Source organism: Anolis carolinensis, chromosome 3 (genome assembly GCF_035594765.1).
Source record: "Anolis carolinensis isolate JA03-04 chromosome 3, rAnoCar3.1.pri, whole genome shotgun sequence".
NCBI classification, from domain to species: Eukaryota; Metazoa; Chordata; class Lepidosauria; order Squamata; family Dactyloidae; genus Anolis; species Anolis carolinensis.
This window is the reverse complement of record NC_085843.1, coordinates 90,424,699-90,445,398: the sequence shown is the minus strand read 5'-3', so window position 1 is coordinate 90,445,398 and position 20,700 is coordinate 90,424,699. Positions and strand designations below refer to the sequence as shown.

Here is a 20,700-nt window from a genome sequence, read left to right as displayed (position 1 = left end):
CAAAAAGTGAACCGCGAAGTAGTGAGGGAACATTGTACTTGACATTTGACTGATATAGGGACTGGAAAAAACCACTACTACATTTAGACTTATATAGAACACCTTCTTTCCCTTATCTGTTTTCCAGACTGTAATAACTATGACTATCATGGCAGCAAAATCGGATAAGTTAACTAAGCATTATCTTATAAATCATACTTTGGTACTACAGCTTTCAGCCAACTCACTGGATGATTTGCTGCAGAGTGGCAAGGCTATCTGACTTCCAACTGTTTAACAGCAGCAAGAACAAAGCAATCTTTTTCTACCTAAATTCCACCTAGTAAATTCTATTTCTGAAATAGAAACAGGAGGAAGGAGGCTTGTAATAGTTAGGAACATTGGTGTGAAAGGAATCAGAACTAGGTTTAGCTTTTATACTAAAATAATAATCTGGGTTCAGAATAGGCCTGGGGACACCTTACATTCAATGTAAAGTTTTTGTTCTGGCTTAGGCATCTTGGTGGTCTAGTGTACTGCTTCTTAAATTGTGGGTCTTGAGCCCAAACGAGGTACCCTTAGTTTGATGTTGGGGATTACGAAAAAATTGGCAAAAGTAAAAAGCTCCTGAACACCATCCATTTACACAAATCTGTTAGACACAAAGTATAGTGTTTACAATGGAGTCTGCAGAAAATGCTTCAGCTGTACTCCACAAAAAGGAAAGCCAGCCTGTTTAGCTAGCCTTGCAAAAGCTCATTTATTTTCATTAATGTTTGATTTTATTCCTATTTTATACACCCTATTTTATACACCCATATATCTAAAAATGTCTCGGGTAGGAAAGTAGTCGCGAGTGGAAAAGTTTAGGAAGCCCTGCTCTATTAAAAATATTGTTGGTGCAACAATTCTGAAATCTGCTTGTCCTTAGTCTATTAAATTTAAAAACAAGTAAGGGACTCTATTGCTCTCCAATGGATATTCAACTTTAATTCCCACCAGTCCCCAACAGTGTGTTCAATGGGTAGGGATGATGGGATTTACAGATTCTGCAGCCCTCTAGGTAAACTTAAAAGCGATATCATGCATTAGTCTTCTGGACAAGAAAACCTGCATAAGATGCGAACCTAAACTCAGTGATTAACTGAGAATGCATGAAAATATTTCAAAGACGTCTACAATCTGTTATATGAATAATATGCTCCTTGAAGTGTGTTCCTGGACATAATTGTCTTCCAGAAAAATCAAAGCCTAATATACCTTGTCATGGAAAACAAAAATCAAAAGAATAAATAAATAGTTAAAGAGGATCATATCAGAAGAAACAGGGAGGATTGAGAGAGACATTTTATCTACTAATTAACTTTTTATATAAAACTATATATACACACACATACACACACATAAAATTACATTGCTATTCCCTATATGGTAAATTTAAAATGAGTAAACAAGAAAGTTTCTGGATGTGCTTCTGATGCTGCACTAATCTTAGCTTCAAATACCACATTGCTGTAAAATATACAAAATGCAAGTTTTGCATAGCCATAACACCCAAAAAGGGAAAGGAAAACTAAATCCACTAAGACTTTGAACATTCCTTCATTTAGCCAAGAAAGTGAATTTCATATGGATAAACATGAAATATAAAATTCACCTAATGTTAACATATACAAAATAACCCTTTAAGATCTTCAGAAACATTATATTATTATTACCAGTTCTAACTCAAGGCAAAGAGTTATGTGCTACAACCTTATGTGGTACAACATTTAAGATAAATTAGTTGTATCTAAATTCTCCAATTTATATAAAGTAATAAGTTTGTTAGATAAAGCTGCTGCAAAAACAAAATTTTCCATATTTCACTATATTGCTAGCAGGTACCTTATAATCAGACTGTCAAGGACAGAACGCCACAAGATTCAAAGTAACAGAGTTTATTAGATTACAGAACTCAAAAATGCCCGTAAAACACAAGGGCCAGGCAGTTTTTGCCTTTAGGAGCAAAAAGGGGCAAAAGTAAATGTTCAAAAGATAAACCGGATTAAACCGGAGTTTAATCCGGGTAAAAACAAACTGCTTGCTTCAGCCTGGGTATAAACGAAACGAAAGCCAAGGAACAAAAGATACAAAGAATGCAACTAATTGGCAGCAGATTCCTCTCTGCTGCCAACACTGTGCTTAGAGTAACTTGCGTCGCTCCCCCACACACACAGCAGACAGGATCTCCAACACGAGTAAATCAGCCAAGGATTGTAGCAGTTGAGTAGACCAGTTCCGTTCCGTAGATCAAAGCCAGAAGCAGACGTTTGTAGTTTTTCCAAGTCCAAGAAGGGGGGAAGACAAGCCGTGGTCAGTTCAGTCCGAGTTCTCAAAGCAGGAGATGGCGTCCGTCAAGAAGACGACGGAAGGTCAAGGTCACAGCACAGGAAAGCACACAAGTCTTCAGGGAAGCGTCCCACACACACACGGATCCCAAGCGTTTGCCCAGATTACCTTGCCCAACGCAATTTGCAATTGCTCTCAAGCCCCATTTTATGCCAGTTACAAATCTTCATCACTGTCAGCTGTCCTCCTTAACCCGGGCGTTTCCTCATCACTTTCCTCGTCAGAGCTGGAACACCTCTGACTACGCCCAACAGCATCTCCAGCTGTGGATCCCGTCCCATCCCTCCAGCTAAACCATGGGTCTAATCCTGAAGGTCCCCATTCATCTTCTGTCCCATCATGGCCAGTGGCACCCACTTCCTCCCTTACCCGAGTCCAATCCATCTCATCCTCCTCTGAGCTAACCAGCCCCTCCTCCATTCTCTCCGTAAACCCTTCGAAAGACTCCTCGTCAGATGGTGCTGCAAATATGTCTCGCAGTCTTTTTCTCTCTCGCTCCTCGAGAGTATCTGACTCTCGAGGAGTCTTACGCCCACGTCTGTCAGTAACAGAGCCATGAGGCTCAATCATAACACTATCCCCTCTCACAAAGGCCTCCTCCCCCGATGGCGGAGAAGCGGCAGTGATACCCTCCGCTATAGCACCACGACGACTAGAGGTATCAAGTTTCAACAGCGAACGATGAAAGACTGGATGGACCTTTAAACTAGACGGTAAACGCAAACGAAACGCAACAGAAGAAATCTTTTTAACGATAGGAAAGGGACCCAAATACCGAGGCGCAAACTTTCCCCCAGCCTGTTTAATATGTTTGGAAGATAACCACACCAAATCCCCTTCTTCCAACTCCTCCCCTGCCTGCCTGTGGCGGTCAGCCTGAGTCTTCTGCGTTGCCTTAGCTTCCAACAGTAAGCGACGGGCAACATCATGCAATGCAGCCATTTCCGAAGAGCGGTACACAGGGTCCGAAGAGACCACATTGGTCGACGGCGCCACACCTCCCCGTGGGTGAAAACCATAAGTTAGCTCAAATGGCGTATGCTGACTAGACGTGTGCACCGCATTGTTGTAAGCAAATTCCGCCACCGGTAACCACTTTACCCAAGCCGTGGGTTGATCTAAACAAAAACAACGTAAATATTGCTCTAAGAGCCCATTAACCCGTTCCGACTGTCCATCCGTTTGCGGATGGAAAGCTGAAGACACGTTTAACTTAGTCCCCAAACACTCATGGAAGTGTTTCCAAAAGCGTGACACAAATTGCGGAGCCCTATCTGAAATAATCACCTCGGGTGCTCCGTGCAAACGATAGATGTGCTTTGTAAATAGTAAGGCCAACGTAGGGGCCGCCGGAATGGTTGAACAAGGAATAAAATGAGCCAGTTTACTAAATAAATCCACCACCACCCAAATACAAGTATAACCCCCAGACTTAGGCAAATCTGAAATAAAATCCATGGAAATGATTTGCCATGGCCTCTCCGGAACAGGTAAAGACGATAACAACCCTCTAGGGCGCCCAACAGGCGTCTTACTCTGCTGACAAACGGCGCAGCTGTCACAAAAGCGCAGAATGTCTTGCCGCATCTTTGGCCACCAGTAGCTCCTGGTGATAAGCTGTACGGTCTTGAACCTGCCAAAGTGCCCAGCCATGGGTTCGTCATGGTGGGCTCTAATCACCTCCAACCTGAGGGTCCCTACTGGTACGTAAACCTGCCCCCTACGCACCAATACCCCGTCTTGATCCTGGAGATGCGGCAGTATGGTACGGTTACCTGCAGAGAGCAGCATCAGTTGCTCCTGAGTCCACACATCATCCTTCTGAGCCTCAAGGATCTGGTCATGTAACCCAAGCTCATTATCTACAACACACAGAGAGGCAGTAGGCAAGATGGTCTGACATACTACCTGCTCATTGGTCTTAAATTCCGGCTTGCGGGATAAAGCATCGGCCCGCAAGTTTGCCTTCCCCTCCACGAACTGCACCTTGAAGTTAAACCTGGAGAAAAACAAAGCCCAGCGGATTTGACGCTGGTTTAACTTCTTTGCTGTTTGCAAGTGCTCTAAGTTCTTGTGATCAGATCTGACCACGATCTGGTGCCGTGCCCCTTCAAGCCAGTGCCGCCACACCTCAAACGCCACCTTAATCGCCAACAACTCCTTCTCCCATATGGTATAGTTCTGCTCGAAGGGTGTTAGTTGCCGCGAGTAAAATCCACAGGGACGCAAGGTCCCTGAGGAATCCTTCTGAGACAATACAGCCCCCAACGCGTAGCTAGAAGCGTCCGCTTCTACCACGAACGGTCTGTCAACATCAGGATGAGTTAGTATGTTGTCCGATTGAAAACTAGACTTTAGTTGTAGAAACGCCTCGTGAGCTTCCCGCCCCCACACAAATGGCTGTTTCTTGCGCAGAAGCTGCGTCAAAGGTACCGTGAGCTTTGCAAAATTCGGAATAAACTCCCGGTAGTAATTAGCGAAACCCAAGAACCTTTGTACATCCTTCTTAGTCTTCAGCTCCTGCCATGAGTTGACGGCGTCAACCTTATGTGGGTCCATTTTAAGTTCCCTACCTGACACTACATGACCTAGGAACTCCACTTCAGGCACATGAAAGACGCACTTGGAAGCCTTGGCGAAAAGCCCATTAGCCCGCAGTCGGTGCAGAACCTGCTTGACATGTTGACGATGTTCTTTCTCGTCCTTAGAAAAAATCAAGATATCATCCAAATAAATCACTAAAAATTGGTCAATTAGGTCCCTGAACACATCGTTCATGAACCTCTGGAATACCGCAGGAGCATTACAAAGCCCAAAAGGCATGACTCGGAACTCGTGGCATCCGAAACACGTGTTAAATGCCGTCTTCCATTCATCCCCTTCCCGTATACGGATTAAGTTATAGGCCCCCCGCAGGTCAAGCTTGGTAAAGACCTTAGCCCCTTGCACCCTTGATAACAGTTCCGAGATTAAAGGCAGCGGGTACCTATCCCGAATGGTGTATTTGTTTAGGATCCGATAATCGCAGACCAACCTAAGTTCCCCAGTCTTTTTGGCTACAAAGAATACCGGTGCCGCAGTTGGAGAACTAGATGGGCGAATAAACCCCTTGGCTAAATTTTCATCTAGAAACTCCCGCAAAGCTTGCCTTTCCGGTACAGTCAAGGCATACAGCCTCCCTGCTGGCAGTTTCGCACCTTCTGCCAACTTGATGGCGCAATCATATGGCCTGTGCGGTGGTAATTTGTCCGCTTCTCTTTTACAAAATACATCAGAGAACTCCCCATACTCAGCAGGCACTCCCTCCATATCAGAATGAGTAACATTTAGAGTGCAACAATCCTGCCTCTTTAAGATCACTTTACGTGTTGCCCAATCTACATGTGGGTTTACTACAGCTAGCCAATCCATCCCCAGGATCACATCATATCTAGGCAAGCTCGTAATATCCCACACAAACGTTCCCGTTACTCCCTGCACCTCCCACGTTACTGCTGAGGTTTCATGGTTAACCACCCCAGTCTCCAGCAGTCTCCCATCTGCTCCTTCCACCCACACGTCGCATGCCTTGCGCACTCTAGGAATGCCATGCTTCTTAGCAAACTCAATATCTACATAGGAGACCGTAGCCCCTGAGTCCAGCAGTGCCAAAGTAGAAACAAGTTCCCTTCCCCCAACAGATAATGTAATGGGTACGAAAACATGCTTCCTCCCCTCAGTTGACTGCTTGAGGAGCCCTAGTGCGTTGGACTCACGTCGCACTAGGGCTGGCCTTTTCCCGAAAGCTGGGAAGGTTTCACATTACAATTTTTGGCAAAATGCCCAGCATTCCCACAGTACAAACACAAGCCCAGCTGCCTCCTACGGCTCTTTTCCTCTGTAGACAGCTTTTTAAAGACCCCAAGCTCCATGGGCTCTTCCCCCATCACCACAGGTGCCCTGGTTACATGCATGGGTGGCGCACACATTGCTTTTGAGTGTTTACGAGCCTCGAACCTTGCGTCTAAACGCAGCACCTTAGCTACTAAGGCGTCCCAGCTTTCAGCCGGCTCCAAGCGTGCTAATTCATCCTGGAGCATATCACTTAACCCGGCAGTAAATAAAAGCATGAATGCATTTTCCCCCCAATCCAGCTGGTGGCGATACAGGTTAAACTTATTTAAGTAATCCAAAACAGTCCCCTTTCCCTGTTTCAACCGATACAGAGCCCACCCAGCGTTCTCCGTGCGGAGAGGATCCCCAAAAGTATCAGTTAACAACTTTTTGAAATTATTCAAATTGTCCTTGACTGGGTCATTTCCCAAAATTAAATTAGTGGCCCATTGTCCTGCGGGACCGGTCAACAAACTCAAAATAAAGGCCACCTTGCTAGTGTCTGTAGGAAAAGCATGAGCACTGAGCTGAGAAAAATAAAGCTCCACTTGTGCCAAAAAGGTTGGCAACTTGCACCTGGTTCCGTCAAAGCGTTCAGGAGTCAAAACATGTCCTTTCACAGCCTGAGCTGTTTGGATAACGGTAAAAGCCGTTTGCAATTGGTCTACTTTGGCCCTCAACTCATCCATCGTCTTCCTGACGGGTTTATTGCTGCAATAAACTTTTTATGGGCGTTGGGCAATCTGTCAAGGACAGAACGCCACAAGATTCAAAGTAACAGAGTTTATTAGATTACAGAACTCAAAAATGCCCGTAAAACACAAGGGCCAGGCAGTTTTTGCCTTTAGGAGCAAAAAGGGGCAAAAGTAAATGTTCAAAAGATAAACCGGATTAAACCGGAGTTTAATCCGGGTAAAAACAAACTGCTTGCTTCAGCCTGGGTATAAACGAAACGAAAGCCAAGGAACAAAAGATACAAAGAATGCAACTAATTGGCAGCAGATTCCTCTCTGCTGCCAACACTGTGCTTAGAGTAACTTGCGTCGCTCCCCCACACACACAGCAGACAGGATCTCCAACACGAGTAAATCAGCCAAGGATTGTAGCAGTTGAGTAGACCAGTTCCGTTCCGTAGATCAAAGCCAGAAGCAGACGTTTGTAGTTTTTCCAAGTCCAAGAAGGGGGGAAGACAAGCCGTGGTCAGTTCAGTCCGAGTTCTCAAAGCAGGAGATGGCGTCCGTCAAGAAGACGACGGAAGGTCAAGGTCACAGCACAGGAAAGCACACAAGTCTTCAGGGAAGCGTCCCACACACACACGGATCCCAAGCGTTTGCCCAGATTACCTTGCCCAACGCAATTTGCAATTGCTCTCAAGCCCCATTTTATGCCAGTTACAAATCTTCATCACTGTCAGCTGTCCTCCTTAACCCGGGCGTTTCCTCATCACTTTCCTCGTCAGAGCTGGAACACCTCTGACTACGCCCAACAGCATCTCCAGCTGTGGATCCCGTCCCATCCCTCCAGCTAAACCATGGGTCTAATCCTGAAGGTCCCCATTCATCTTCTGTCCCATCATGGCCAGTGGCACCCACTTCCTCCCTTACCCGAGTCCAATCCATCTCATCCTCCTCTGAGCTAACCAGCCCCTCCTCCATTCTCTCCGTAAACCCTTCGAAAGACTCCTCGTCAGATGGTGCTGCAAATATGTCTCGCAGTCTTTTTCTCTCTCGCTCCTCGAGAGTATCTGACTCTCGAGGAGTCTTACGCCCACGTCTGTCAGTAACAGAGCCATGAGGCTCAATCATAACACAGACAATAAAAATATTTTAACTGCCGTGCTCCTGGCAATGCAGCTAGTTTTATTCACTTGTTAAACAAAAAAGAAACCCGCATATTTCTATTCAAGTGTCATATATAAACTTGTATGTAATCCATCTTTTCTATATGCAAAACTGATTCTTTTTTGCCTAATCCTACATCTATCTTACATTTACATAGAGCTTTTCATTATCTCAATTTAATAGAGAAGGAAGAAAAATATTTATGTTAGTTTTTCTCTCAAGAGAATCTTTGTGCAGCAACCAAGTTAATCAAAATATAAAGCAATGTGGTCTCTTGTCCGTTAATTGATTTAAACCAAGATGGCACTTTCAAACTCTTTCTCACCCTAAAAATATACCCATTAATTCAATAGATTTAGAAGTGTAAAATTTTCAAGAGCCAATGAGTATAATGAGGAAAGACATTACAGTAAAGAAGAAACTAAATAACTCGCTGGTTTTATAGTCAAATTATGTATCCTTGCTATGATTGCGGTAACTCTTATCTAGGGATTTCTGTATTCTCCTGAGCTAGTCCTTTGATGAAAGAATTGAAAATGGCTGTGTTCATTCCCAACACAAAAGCATTCTATACATCCCTTTGCAGGAGTGAATGGGGGCACACACAAGGGAAGAGTCTAAAGATCTGCTACAAACAATTAACACTTCAATCACTTTCAACAGAAAACAAAGACTGAAAAAGACTAGTAATCGGCAACCAGTTTCAAAGTGGCAAGGGGCAGGACCTTTTGTGCATTTTTAAATCTCAGAAAGATAGGTACTTAATGGAAACAGAACACTACAAGAGCAGCAAGATGGCAGGGTCAGGTGGAGACTTCTGTTGCCTTTGGCCAAGAACAATATGACACTCCTCCTCTTCATTCCAGGTCCTAAATATCCTAAAGGCACCAGATCCAGTCTGATCTTGAAAGCTAAGCAGAATCATCCCTGGCTAGTATTTACATTGGAGATTGCAAATACTAACCAGAATCTTATGTGCTACAACCTCTATGACAACCCATTTATATAAGTTAGTAAAATGCGAACGGGAAGAAATATTACTCTTGTATTCTTGGTGGCAGGGCTGGCCCTGGGTAATTTTCAAGTGTATGCGAACAGAATTTTGGCGCCCCCCCCCCCAAACCAATCACTGAAAAATAAAAGCGTTGGATAAGCAAAAATGTTGGATAATGAGAGATTAAGGAAAAGCCTATTAAACATCAAATTACATTATGATTTTACAAATTAAGCACCAAAATATCATGTTTTACAACAAATTGACAGAAAAAACAGTTCAATCCATGGTAATGTTATGTAGGAATTACTATATTTGCGAATTTAGCACCAAACATTGAACTGGGATATAGGGCAGTGTGGACTCAGATAACCCAGTTCAAAGCAGATCTTGTGGGTTATTCTGCTTTGATATTCTGGGTTATATGGCTGTGTGGAAGAGCGCTGTGGGTCATTCCACACAGCCATATAACCCAGAATATCAAGGCAGATAATCCACAATTAAAAGGCCACCGAAAGGGAATCTGGCCCCCGGTATTAAAAAAAACAACAACTCTAAAATCAGGACAGTAAATAAAGAACACCATTCAGGAAACAAAGGAATTCCAGACAGGAAACAATCAGGGCCAACTAACACCTCCCAACAACGGATTCCCCCAGACAGGAAGCACAAATGCAAAGCCATTTAATGTAAGGTGGCCACTTACAACATTCACACTTGCCTCAAGGACTGACATTCCACATATATATAAACCCCACTTGGCTAGTTTTCAAGACACCTCGCTGGTGCACATGCTCTCCAGCCACTTCACCCGGCAGGAGGCAGCCTCCACTGCGCCCCCCACACGATGGCGCCCGAGGAAACTGCCTAAATTGCCTTATGGGTGAACCGCCCCTGCTTGGTGGGCTTCAACACTCCAAAACTGGCCAGAAATAATAATAATAATAATAATAATAATAATAATAATAATAATAATAATAATAATAGTTTACATGTACATAGCATCACAGCACACATGTACATTAAGTCCAAGTGTCTGGATCTAATTATTATTATTATTATTATTATTATTATTATTATTATTATTATTTATATCCTGCTTCATTTCTTCCAAAGGAGAGATCCAAACTAGACAACTACAGATGGGCAATTGTGGCCCTTCAGATGCTGGAGAAATACTACTCCCGAGAAAGCATTCATATCTGTTGATCTGTGGGGTGTTTTAAAGGAAATAGGTATTTCTAGAAATTACGTAACAGTCAAGTCATGGATATACCTAAGCTTATTGAGACAGAATACAGAGTAGGGTCAAGAATCTTTTCCCCTCAAAGTACAATATTTCTATAGGGAGAGTAGCTGGGAACAAGAAACCAGATGTGTTTGGGGCTAAACTGAAAAGTGAGAAAAAACCAATGCATGCATTGCATACTCTCTTTCTCCTTGCTGTAATTCCTATGCTACATGTGCTTAGCAGTTTTCCAGCTATTCAACACAATGAGGGATATGTACATTTAAACCTCATTTTATTACATTGTTTAGGTGATTGCTTGGATGAGAGCTAGGAGTTCACAGCTCCCTTTTTCTTGTTACTTATTTACTGTTACTAAGTTAAACAGCCTTCTGGGAAATAAATTGTGGGGAATATAGGTTTTAAACATCCTCACTAACAATTTCCCTGCTAAGTCAAAAAGTGAGTTAACAGCTAATTCTGGGAAGGACAGCATGGGGAGGGGAGCCTGATGGTCCACATCAGCCCATAGGTCTATCAGATCCCAGCAATCTATGCCCGTAATATATAAAATGCAAAGAGAGAGAGAGAGAGAGAGAAACAAGAACATTTGATATCACATATTTTCCACACCCAAACAAATGTCATAAGAGCCACTTTTCATTCAAGAATCTTTATGAAAAGAGTGTGCCTTTCAAAGCCTAACTTTGAACTATCAGACTCCAATATTAACAACAACTTGGTTTTGTGTTTAGCTAACAAAAAACAAGAAATAGAAAAGATTGTCACAGTAAACAGCTAATTTCTGAAAAAGAAAATGTAACAAAGCACTCCTTTTAGACAAAAACCACAGAGCTAACATTTTGGGCATTTGGAGACAAGTAAGATTTTATACAGTTTTGGTTCTCCTTTTAAAAGCCTGCTGTTTCTATCTCTGCTTCCATTCCTACTACTCTACAACTGAACTGTTCCACCACTTTCAATGTAAAAGGAAGGAAGCATCTACTATCTACTACCTACCCCACTCATTATCATTTAATTCTCAATAAAAATGAATTTTTAAAAAGCCTGGTGTCTTACACAGCTTCCATTTTCATTAAAAAAAATTCCAAGGAAAATGCATTTCTGAAATGTAGAGTACTCTTACCTAAGGACTGGTACAGCTCTGTCATTTTAGGATGATCCCAGCACGTGGTTTGAGTCTCATGACTGCAAGACAAAAACAAAAGAGATTAAATATTCTTATAATTATGTTTATGCCAGTTCCAATACCTTTGTGCTATATCTATACTTTATCTTTATTTGTATCCCAACTTCTTGCCATGGGGACTCAAGGCGGCTGCTAGATACTTTACTTTGTATGATTGTTTCACTTAAATATCTGTTCATATGATGAAGCCATTTCAGATAATACAGTAGAGTCTCACTTATCCAACATTCTGGATTATCCAACGCATTTTTGTAGTCAATGTTTTCAATACATTGTGATATTTTGGTGCTAAATTTGTAAATACAGTAATTACTACATAGCATTACTGCGTACTGAACTACTTTTTCTGTCAAATTTGTTGTATAACATAATGTTTTGGTGCTTAATTTGTAAAATCATAATCTAATTTGATTTTTATTAGGCTTTTCCTTAATCCCTCCTTACTATCCAACATATTCACTTATCCAATGTTCTACCGGCCGGTTTATGTTGGATAAGTGAGACTCTACTGTATATTGAAAACTACATACTTTTCTTTGATAACATAATTGACTTATGCTGGCTGCCATCTCTATTGCTCAATAATTCTTAGAACAGTTTTTAGACCACATGTGAAAAGATTCAAAAACACATATTTATTATTTCCATTCTCAGCTGACACATTTTGACATTCATTAAGAGTAGAAGATTTTGTTAGGGGGGGATATTGAAGAAAATCTATATGTTTGAAGCTGCTGCAAAACAGGATATTACTTACTAATTTCATACCAGTTTAACCTTAAGGTTAACATAGTCAGGCTATTCACTGAGTGAGAATTTGGTTGCAAATATTTTATCACAAAGGTGACTCAGAACTTCACAGAACATTGCAAATAAAATGATCAAAGCCTGCTCCAAAGCCTAAATGTATCAATATTGACTTTTGTTATCTACCTCTGAACTGATTCTGATTTGTGGCAACCTTATCTTAGTATTTTCCTGGAAGGATTTATTCTGAGCCGGTTTGCCTTTGCCATTGCCTTCCTCTGAGGCTGAGAGATACTGCTGTGTCCAAGATCATTCAGTGGCTTTCCATGGCACAGCTAGAATATGAAAGGTCTCTTTAAACTCTAGGACAACACCCAAATCACTGCACCATGCTGTCTCATCGATACTGGCACTAGAGGCTCGGAATGAACCATTAGCAGACCAAATGAACTGGGCTATTTCAATTACAGGTGGTCCCTCCTGTACTTTTGTGGCAAGAAGAATGGTTCTGAGATGATAAGGTACAAGTCCTCAAAATGCTGAGAAACTGAGTAACCCATAGTCATTGGTGGAATTCACAAGGAATGTCTCTACTAGTGGCATAATTTCACAGAACATCAGATCTAAACAATCATATTTATCTTTAGCACAGAAATCTTAAGATTGAAAGTCATGTATTTCATTCCTTTCATGCATTTCTTATCTACCTCTTTGCAATATCAAAGATAACATGCAAAACAAGACATTGGAATGTGCTGTGAAATGGAACTCGCACTTCCAGCCACACCGAATATAATCTGTAGACAAGAAGCCTTCAGGAAGAACTGTGTCAGCTCTTTCACTGTATTTTTGACAATGAGGCTCTCCTTGCCTATGGTGCAGGATCTGAAAAGGGTCAAAGGTTGGCATGTTTCCTATACACCTAACTCAATACAAAAAAGGTAGGAGAGCTCTTTAATGAAAATGGGCTGTTGAATGGTGAATTAGATTTAGTTTTTGGCACACAGCTTGTAAAAAAAAGTTTTGTGCTAATATTCAAAATTAACAATATAAGATAGTAAAAGAAAATGATCTGATTAGCAGTTGTTTACCTTCGTTTATCTTTCTTTTCTGCTATGCAAAAAAAAAAAAAGGGGGGGGGATTGGAATTTACAGACACCCTGAGGCCCTTTTCAATGTAAATGACTCAGTAGTGGAACTACATTTGGAAACATGGAGGCAGGGAAATGCTTTTCTAAAAATTTAGAAGTAAATTCAGTTTAATACAGCTAGAGTAGATCCACTGGGTCAATGGAGCTTACACATTCCATTCTTTCAAGGAATCTAGTTGGGATTAAGAATTAGCTTTAATTCACATAATTAAAACCAAATGAAACTGAAGAATGCAATTTAATTTCCAACAGCTGAAGTTGGTGAACACAGAAGTTCTTTATATTTTAAAACATACAGAAGTGTAAAGCTGTTTAAGAAAAACAGGCCCTGAAAAGGGCAGCCTATTGCAATCATATATGGACTTACTGCTATGGCCAATTTTCCAACTAGATATTGAAGCCAATAGCCTCAACCTACACTCCTATAAAATGTGCACTTCAATTGAATTGTGCTTGCTTCTAAATAGATATATATAGTACTGCACTGCAAAATTCTTAGAAATTTCATAAATATTGATACTTTGGTGTATAAAATAACATTAGTTACATCTGTCAGTTATATGAACAGTATCCAAACACCCTGAAGGCTCCAGATCATGTCTGATCTCAGAAGCTAAGCAAGATCAGCCCTGATGGGAGGCCACAAAGAATAATAGATGCTGCAGGCTATATTTCGGAGAAAGTAAACAACAAACCACCTGTGAGGATTTCTGACTTAAAAAAAGCTTGTGAAATTCATGAGTTCACTAAAACTCAAAAGAAGACATTAAGACACGCACATATAAACATTTTATTATTCCTAAAATTAAGCAAATATTCACACATATTGAAGATATTTTGAAGGTCAAAGAGTTGTTTTAAGTAAGTTTACATATTACTTTATGTATTAATAATAATAATAATAAAACTTTATTTATACCCCGCCACCATCTCCCCGTGGGGACTCGGGGCGGTTTACATGGGGCAGAGGCCCAAACAACATAAGGACAAAATATAGGCAACATAATACAATAACAATATAAAACAGATAAAACAGTAATGCAATATATCAATTAAAACAACAATACAGGATAAAAAATTGCATTAAAAACACATAAAAATGGAATGAAAAAATATTGAATGCAATACCTTACCTACCTTCATGATACTCAGACTATTGAAAGAAATCGATTATATTATATTGATTCACCACTTGCTTTCCAATTACATTTCCATTTCATGAGAAAAACATTCACAATAATTGGGATACTTTAGTTTTCATGGTAATTCAGTCAAGGATCCTTATAGCAAAATTAAACCATGAACACAAAGATTTGTTCTACACTAATTTATTTTAACTGCAGTGTGTTACATATTTTATGATGGAAACCACACAACACCCCATTTGTTACATGCTTACAAGTATATTAGATGATATCACAATTTATATCTCAAATATACCTCAAATAATTGAGGTGAGGTACTCTTTAAAATGAAATAAAGCTAGACTACAACTCCACAGACTGCAAATGTTCTCCAGTTCAAACCTAATCCACTATTCCAAAACCACAATAATTTAACCTGCCCTGAATAGCAGTCTATACAGATATCCTAACTTCATAGAACATATATACAAATGTGCAAAATTTGTGTTGAATGTAAGTTTGCAATATTTTTCTGAAGTCCTTACAGATTCTCATACTCTCAGATCAATGTTGCTGCCTCCTCCGTTCACTCATTGTTCCCAATATGGTATTTTCCGTGTACAACCTCATGGTTTTAAAAGTTTAGTTCACTTGAAGTTAAATTCCTGAGAGTATTCCATGAAACTATCACAGAAGCCAGTCAACTGGTAGAAGCAAAAATTACCACTATAATTCAATGACACCACAACTTGAAACAGTATTAGAGAGATTAACTTTATCTATTTATTTCTTTGTTCTATCTGTGAGAATTTTCATAGCCATTTGTGATGGAAGCAGTGAAGTAACCTTATATGCTCTTACCATAGTGGTTCTCAACCTGGGGTCCCCAGGTGTTTTTGGCCTTCAACTCCCAGAAATCCTAATAGCTGGTAAACTGGCTGGGATTTCTGGTAGTTGTAGGCCTAAAAAATCTGGGGATCCCAGGCTGAGAACCACTGTCTTACCAGAACTTGGAACACACAGGGTGGTGCAGTGGTTTGAATTTGGAACTAGGATACTGGGAGATCATAGTTCAAATCACTGATCGGTCATGGAAAATGGGTAGCCCGGAACAAGTCATACTCTCTAAGCTTCAAAGGACACAAGAGTAAACTCCTTTGGACAAATTCTGCCAAAAAACAAACAAACCCTATGATAAGTTTACCAGTTTGCCATAGGTCAGGAAAAATTTGAAGGTCAGGATTTGGGAATGCAATACCCAGTGGCCATGCTTGCTGGGGGATTGTGGAGTTCCAAGCAAAATTGCCTCAAATTCATAAAGCCAGCAATTCTGATGAGTAAGATCACAAATTCAGTAAAACTAGTATCTGTTTAGGACTCCTTTGCTATGCAACGTATTAATTGTGACATACAAATGTGAGTTTATATGTGTACAGAATACAGAATTCATATAAAACATTCCCATAGACCCAATCCAAACTATTTGCACATGTGCCAATTTCTGTATTTGCTGGAATCCAATGCACCCAAAAAAGACCATATCTCCATGGTAGGGAATGGAGCAGAAAGATATAAAACCAATGAGCTGCCTGGAACCTGTGTAGAATAGCAGACCTTCGCCTACTGGGAGGCAATTGGAGGGGGGAATCTCAGCATTAGTGCACCATCATAAACTTGACAGGATCATGAAATCTTGTGAAAGTTTCAAGGGTCCACTGGCATACTGGATATGCCATGCATAGGTCCTAAGTGCTGGTTCAGCCTTACATTAGTGCCCAAGACCAAGCAACAGAGAAGTGAATTAGATACTGTTTTATTGCCTACAAAATCAGTGTAATTATCAAACATAGTGAACTGGAAGCTGGGCAATTCAAGCTGAAACTATATGTTACATATAGATGCGTAATAATCAGTCTTTCTAAAGGAGGAAAGGTTGTTTGCCATGATGGCAAAATATGGTCCAAGGAAGAAATCATGTACTGTAATGCTTCCCCTAACAGTGTGAGAAAATGCTATGAGGAAAGAGCAGGGGAGGGTTTGGAGTTCTGCCACAAGCACAGATATGTGTCTCATTTTTTTCTTCACTCTAAATTACTGTTTTCTAAACCTTGATCTTCTGCATGTATTGAACATCATCTTCCAGAAGTCACAGACAGCTTGGACAATAGTCTGGAATTCTGGAAGATGAATGTTTGAGAATCAGTGCTCTAAATGGGCTGTTATGCTACTCTTACATGCATATGGAATGTGTACATTTGGTTTCAGACTCAGCTTTCTTTCACAAGAGTCAGAACAAAAGAAGGGCCATCCTAGATCACACCAAATCCTTTTGGCATAGCTCTCTTATTGTTTTGACATAAGTGAAACACAGAGTGGCCAACCAGATGACTATGGGAAGAAGCTTACGAAAAAAAGGCAATATTACTCTTCTCCTGGTGTTCCAATTTGTTACCTATTAAAATAGCACTGTTCAAGCCCTTCTGCGTATTCAAAAGAACTGTGGGCCATGCATGTTGGCCTGTCCACTTCCAAGCTTTCCATGCTAAAGCTAGTCTGAAAAGGGATAGTAATTGTGTCTGGATGAACACAGTTACAGTTTTCCTTGCAATCTAGAATTCTGAACAATCAGAGTTCCTGATCATAGTGAAGACTAAGCAAATGCAATAGAACATGTCTATAACCTTCTTCAGACCTTCACAATCAATATGGGAAGGAGAAAGTAGCAATGCAACACTGCAGCCCCTCTATTACTTCAGGACACCTGAATAGGACTAATAAACTGACTCATTAAAACAGTATAAAAGTTTCACATGCTTCCAGAAACAGATCCCAAAAAATAGATCCCAAAATGAAGAGATTTTACCCCTGTGTGAAATTTTAAGGAAAACAATATAATTTTCCCAAGATTCTGTGAAAGTTGAGTGAGACTTTAAAGAGGAATAGCAATTCTGCTGATGCTTTATATTCAGAACACAAGAAGGCTGCAGCTATTTCACTCCACCAACTAAAAAGTGTTCCTTCTCTCTGAATATTTCCAGCTTAGAAAGTTATCAACAATTCCACACACAAGCGTAGCTCAAGGAAAGGTTAAACTCCATGGAGACTTCCCTTCATAAGCCTCTTTGCTATTTTCAAAGGCCATTTAATTGTTTGCTTTGGGTCTGCTTGAATGTGTGTGTGGGCATACTCATGCACATGTATACCATGTGAAATCATACAATGCCAACTCAATAAATCAAAGCATTTTCAACCAAATTTGGGAATATAGCATTACAGTAGAGTCTCACTTATCCAACGTAAACGGGCCGGCAGAACGTTGGATAAGCGAATATGTTGGATAATAAAGAGAGATTAAGGAGAAGCCTATTAAACACCAAATTAGGTTATGATTTTACAAATTAAGCACCAAAACATCATGTTATACAACAAATTTGGCAGAAAAAGTAGTTCAATACGCAGTAATGCTATGTAGTAATTACTGTATTTACAAATTTAGCACCAAAATATCACGATATATTGAAAACATTGACTACAAAAATGCGTTGGATAATCCAGAACGTTGGATAAGCGAGTGTTGGATAAGTGAGACTCTACTGTATATATAAGATCTGTAGCAATTTTAACTTCAGCAAACATACCTTTCTAAAGCATACATGTTTATGTCAAACAAACCAAACAGATCAGACAAGATGACTATCATACTAAAATAAAAAGATATTGTGAAGGAATGTGTGATATGGATTGCTTCTACTAGATGTCCTGTTTTCCCCAAGATTTCTGTTCTAACATTATAAAATGATATAAAACACTTAAAAGAAAGAATTAGTACATGAGATGGGTAAATTGGACAGTCATCTAAAGTAAGTGGATTCGGTTATCCAACAGATAGATAATCCATCAAGATTTTTCTCTTTTCTAGCTGGCTATGAAATACTGGAGTAGCAGGATATTTTTGATATTGTGGGATTGGAGTGGGTGGGTGGGAGTACATACAAATGTACATATATATGCTGTTTACCATCAAGTTGACTTCAGCTTATGGCAACCATAAACATATGATTTCCCTTGCAAGATTTCTTCAGAGACAATTTCCCATTGCTTTTCTCTAATTCTAAGAGAATGTGACTTGCCCAAAATCATTGAGTGGGTTACCATAGCTGAATGAGGATTTGAACCCTGGCCTCCTTACATCTTAATGCAGCATTCAAATCACCACAGCAACCTTGCTCTTGTATTCAATGTTTAAAACTCATTCTTCTTTTTTTTTTTTTACTGCTTTGCAACCAGAGATTTAAAATTCATGTTGCGCAGAAATGTTGCAATTCACTAGCACATTGAAGCTGAACTTCATATGTCAAACTCCATGTAATGTAGAATGAAATCTAGAACAGTGGGATGAAGTCCCATTTTCTCCTCTCCAGTGTCTTCTGCAATGCTCCCAGTTTGTTCAGGGAGCCACTCAGGTGGCTTCCGTCCCGAAATAAATGCCTCCTACAGATGATTATAGTGTGTGTATCTGATATTAATTCCAAAATCTAAGTTCTAAAGGACATCCCGATCATGCATTTCTTCCTATTTTATTTCCAAGCCTATCCATGAAACTGAGAAGTGACCACAGTGCAAGAGCAAGGAGTTGTTTTGTTTTGCCTCCACATTCTAGTCTAGTCAGTTTAATGGTAGATCTTATAGTTGAATCCAGGTCCTAGGTTCACTCTCTGGTATCAGTGGGTAGGACTGAAGAAGATCCTGGATAGCTAGAGACTAGACAATACTGAACTAGTCAAAACAGCATTTTGACTCAGTAAAAACTAGGAAAGAAAATGTAATTAAATAAAACAAGGACTCTTCACAGATACAACATCCAATCTGAATATAAACCATTGCTGAAACAGGTCCATTAAGATGAACTGTGACAAATACTATGCGACCAAGATATATTGAAAAAATACTTTTTTCGTGTCAGGAGCAACTGGAGTTGCTTCTAGAGTGAGAGAATTGGCCATCTGCAAGGACGTTGCCCAGGGGATGCCCGGATGTTTTGATGTTTTACCATCCTTGTGGGAGGCTTCTCTCATGTCCCCGCATGGAGCTGGAGCTGATAGAGGGAGTTCATCCGCGCTCTCCCCGGGTGGGATTCGAACCTGGCAGCCTTCAGGTCAGCAACCCAACCTTCCAGTCACGAGGCTTTTATCCTCTAGGCCACCGGAGACTGTCTTACACATAACTCAATTCCAAAAAAGGTAGGAGTCATCTTGAACCACGGGTGTGCAGTGTCTGGTTGGACTTTCACTGCAGAGAATTCACATCAATGAGCCAATTCAATGCTACCAGCAAGCTCTGGTATACTGCTGCATGTAAGTCCACCTATAACAGGTAATGAGCATCACCACATGAAGGAAGCCCTAAATTACTTCTTTATAAGTAATAAACAAAGTGAGACCAAATGTTTTCACATAATAAAAATGTTCAGAAAATCCAACTATGTGAAATGAATCACATTGTCACCTGATATATTTTCTGTCTAAAACTAGCACACTGGGCTCAATTCAGCTAGTAAATGCATTCATGACATTAATTTTAAGAGATGGTACCAAAACCAAAAAAGGATTCTCCAAGCAGTGGCTTAGCAAAGGCTTTCTGCAGAATGATCTAAACACAGATTGTTTAAAATTAACTACAATTATTTCCATGTGAGCACATATTCAATATATTTCCATTTCTTTTCAAAGAAGTCCTATTATTAGACCTCTGCAGATTTAATTTCTTTTCTTTTGCATGCTATATTCCAACTTTGTTTAAAAATCGGCAGTTGGAAAAATAGAAGACAATGAAATTGAAGATTAATTTAATTTTACCATATTTCTTAAATTGCATTATTTGATGTATTCTACAACAAAATTATATTTATATATTTTACTGAGTGGTGCTTAAATTCTGCTCATATGAGAGGAATTGTGTTAGTTTTAAACAATCTGCATCTAAATCCTTCTGCAGAAAGCCTTTGCTAAGCTTAGGTTTTATCTAAGCACCATTTTTAATGATGTCATAGAATCTAGTTGGAGAATGACACTCCGCATTCTTCAAACTGTCACAATTCTTTTATAAATTTGCACTAGCACCGGAATAAACTGTAGCCCAATGCTTATGTGAAGAAGGCTATAT

The 20,700-nt window shown here is 40.1% G+C and overlaps 1 protein-coding gene across 17 annotated transcripts in view; it reads right to left on the bottom strand.

Annotated features, from left to right (window-relative positions):
- Nucleotides 1-20,700, bottom strand: part of dmd (dystrophin) — a 1,684,732-nt gene that overhangs the window by 73,856 nt on the left and 1,590,176 nt on the right. For all 17 annotated transcript variants that reach the window (XR_010004953.1, XM_008107345.3, XM_016992722.2 and 14 more), the window contains one exon: nt 11,454-11,515. Coding sequence is in view for 16 of the 17 variants with exons in the window: in XM_008107345.3 (XP_008105552.2) it covers nt 11,454-11,515 (62 nt within the window). In the remaining variant the exon portion in view is untranslated. The remainder of the gene's footprint in view (nt 1-11,453; nt 11,516-20,700) is intronic.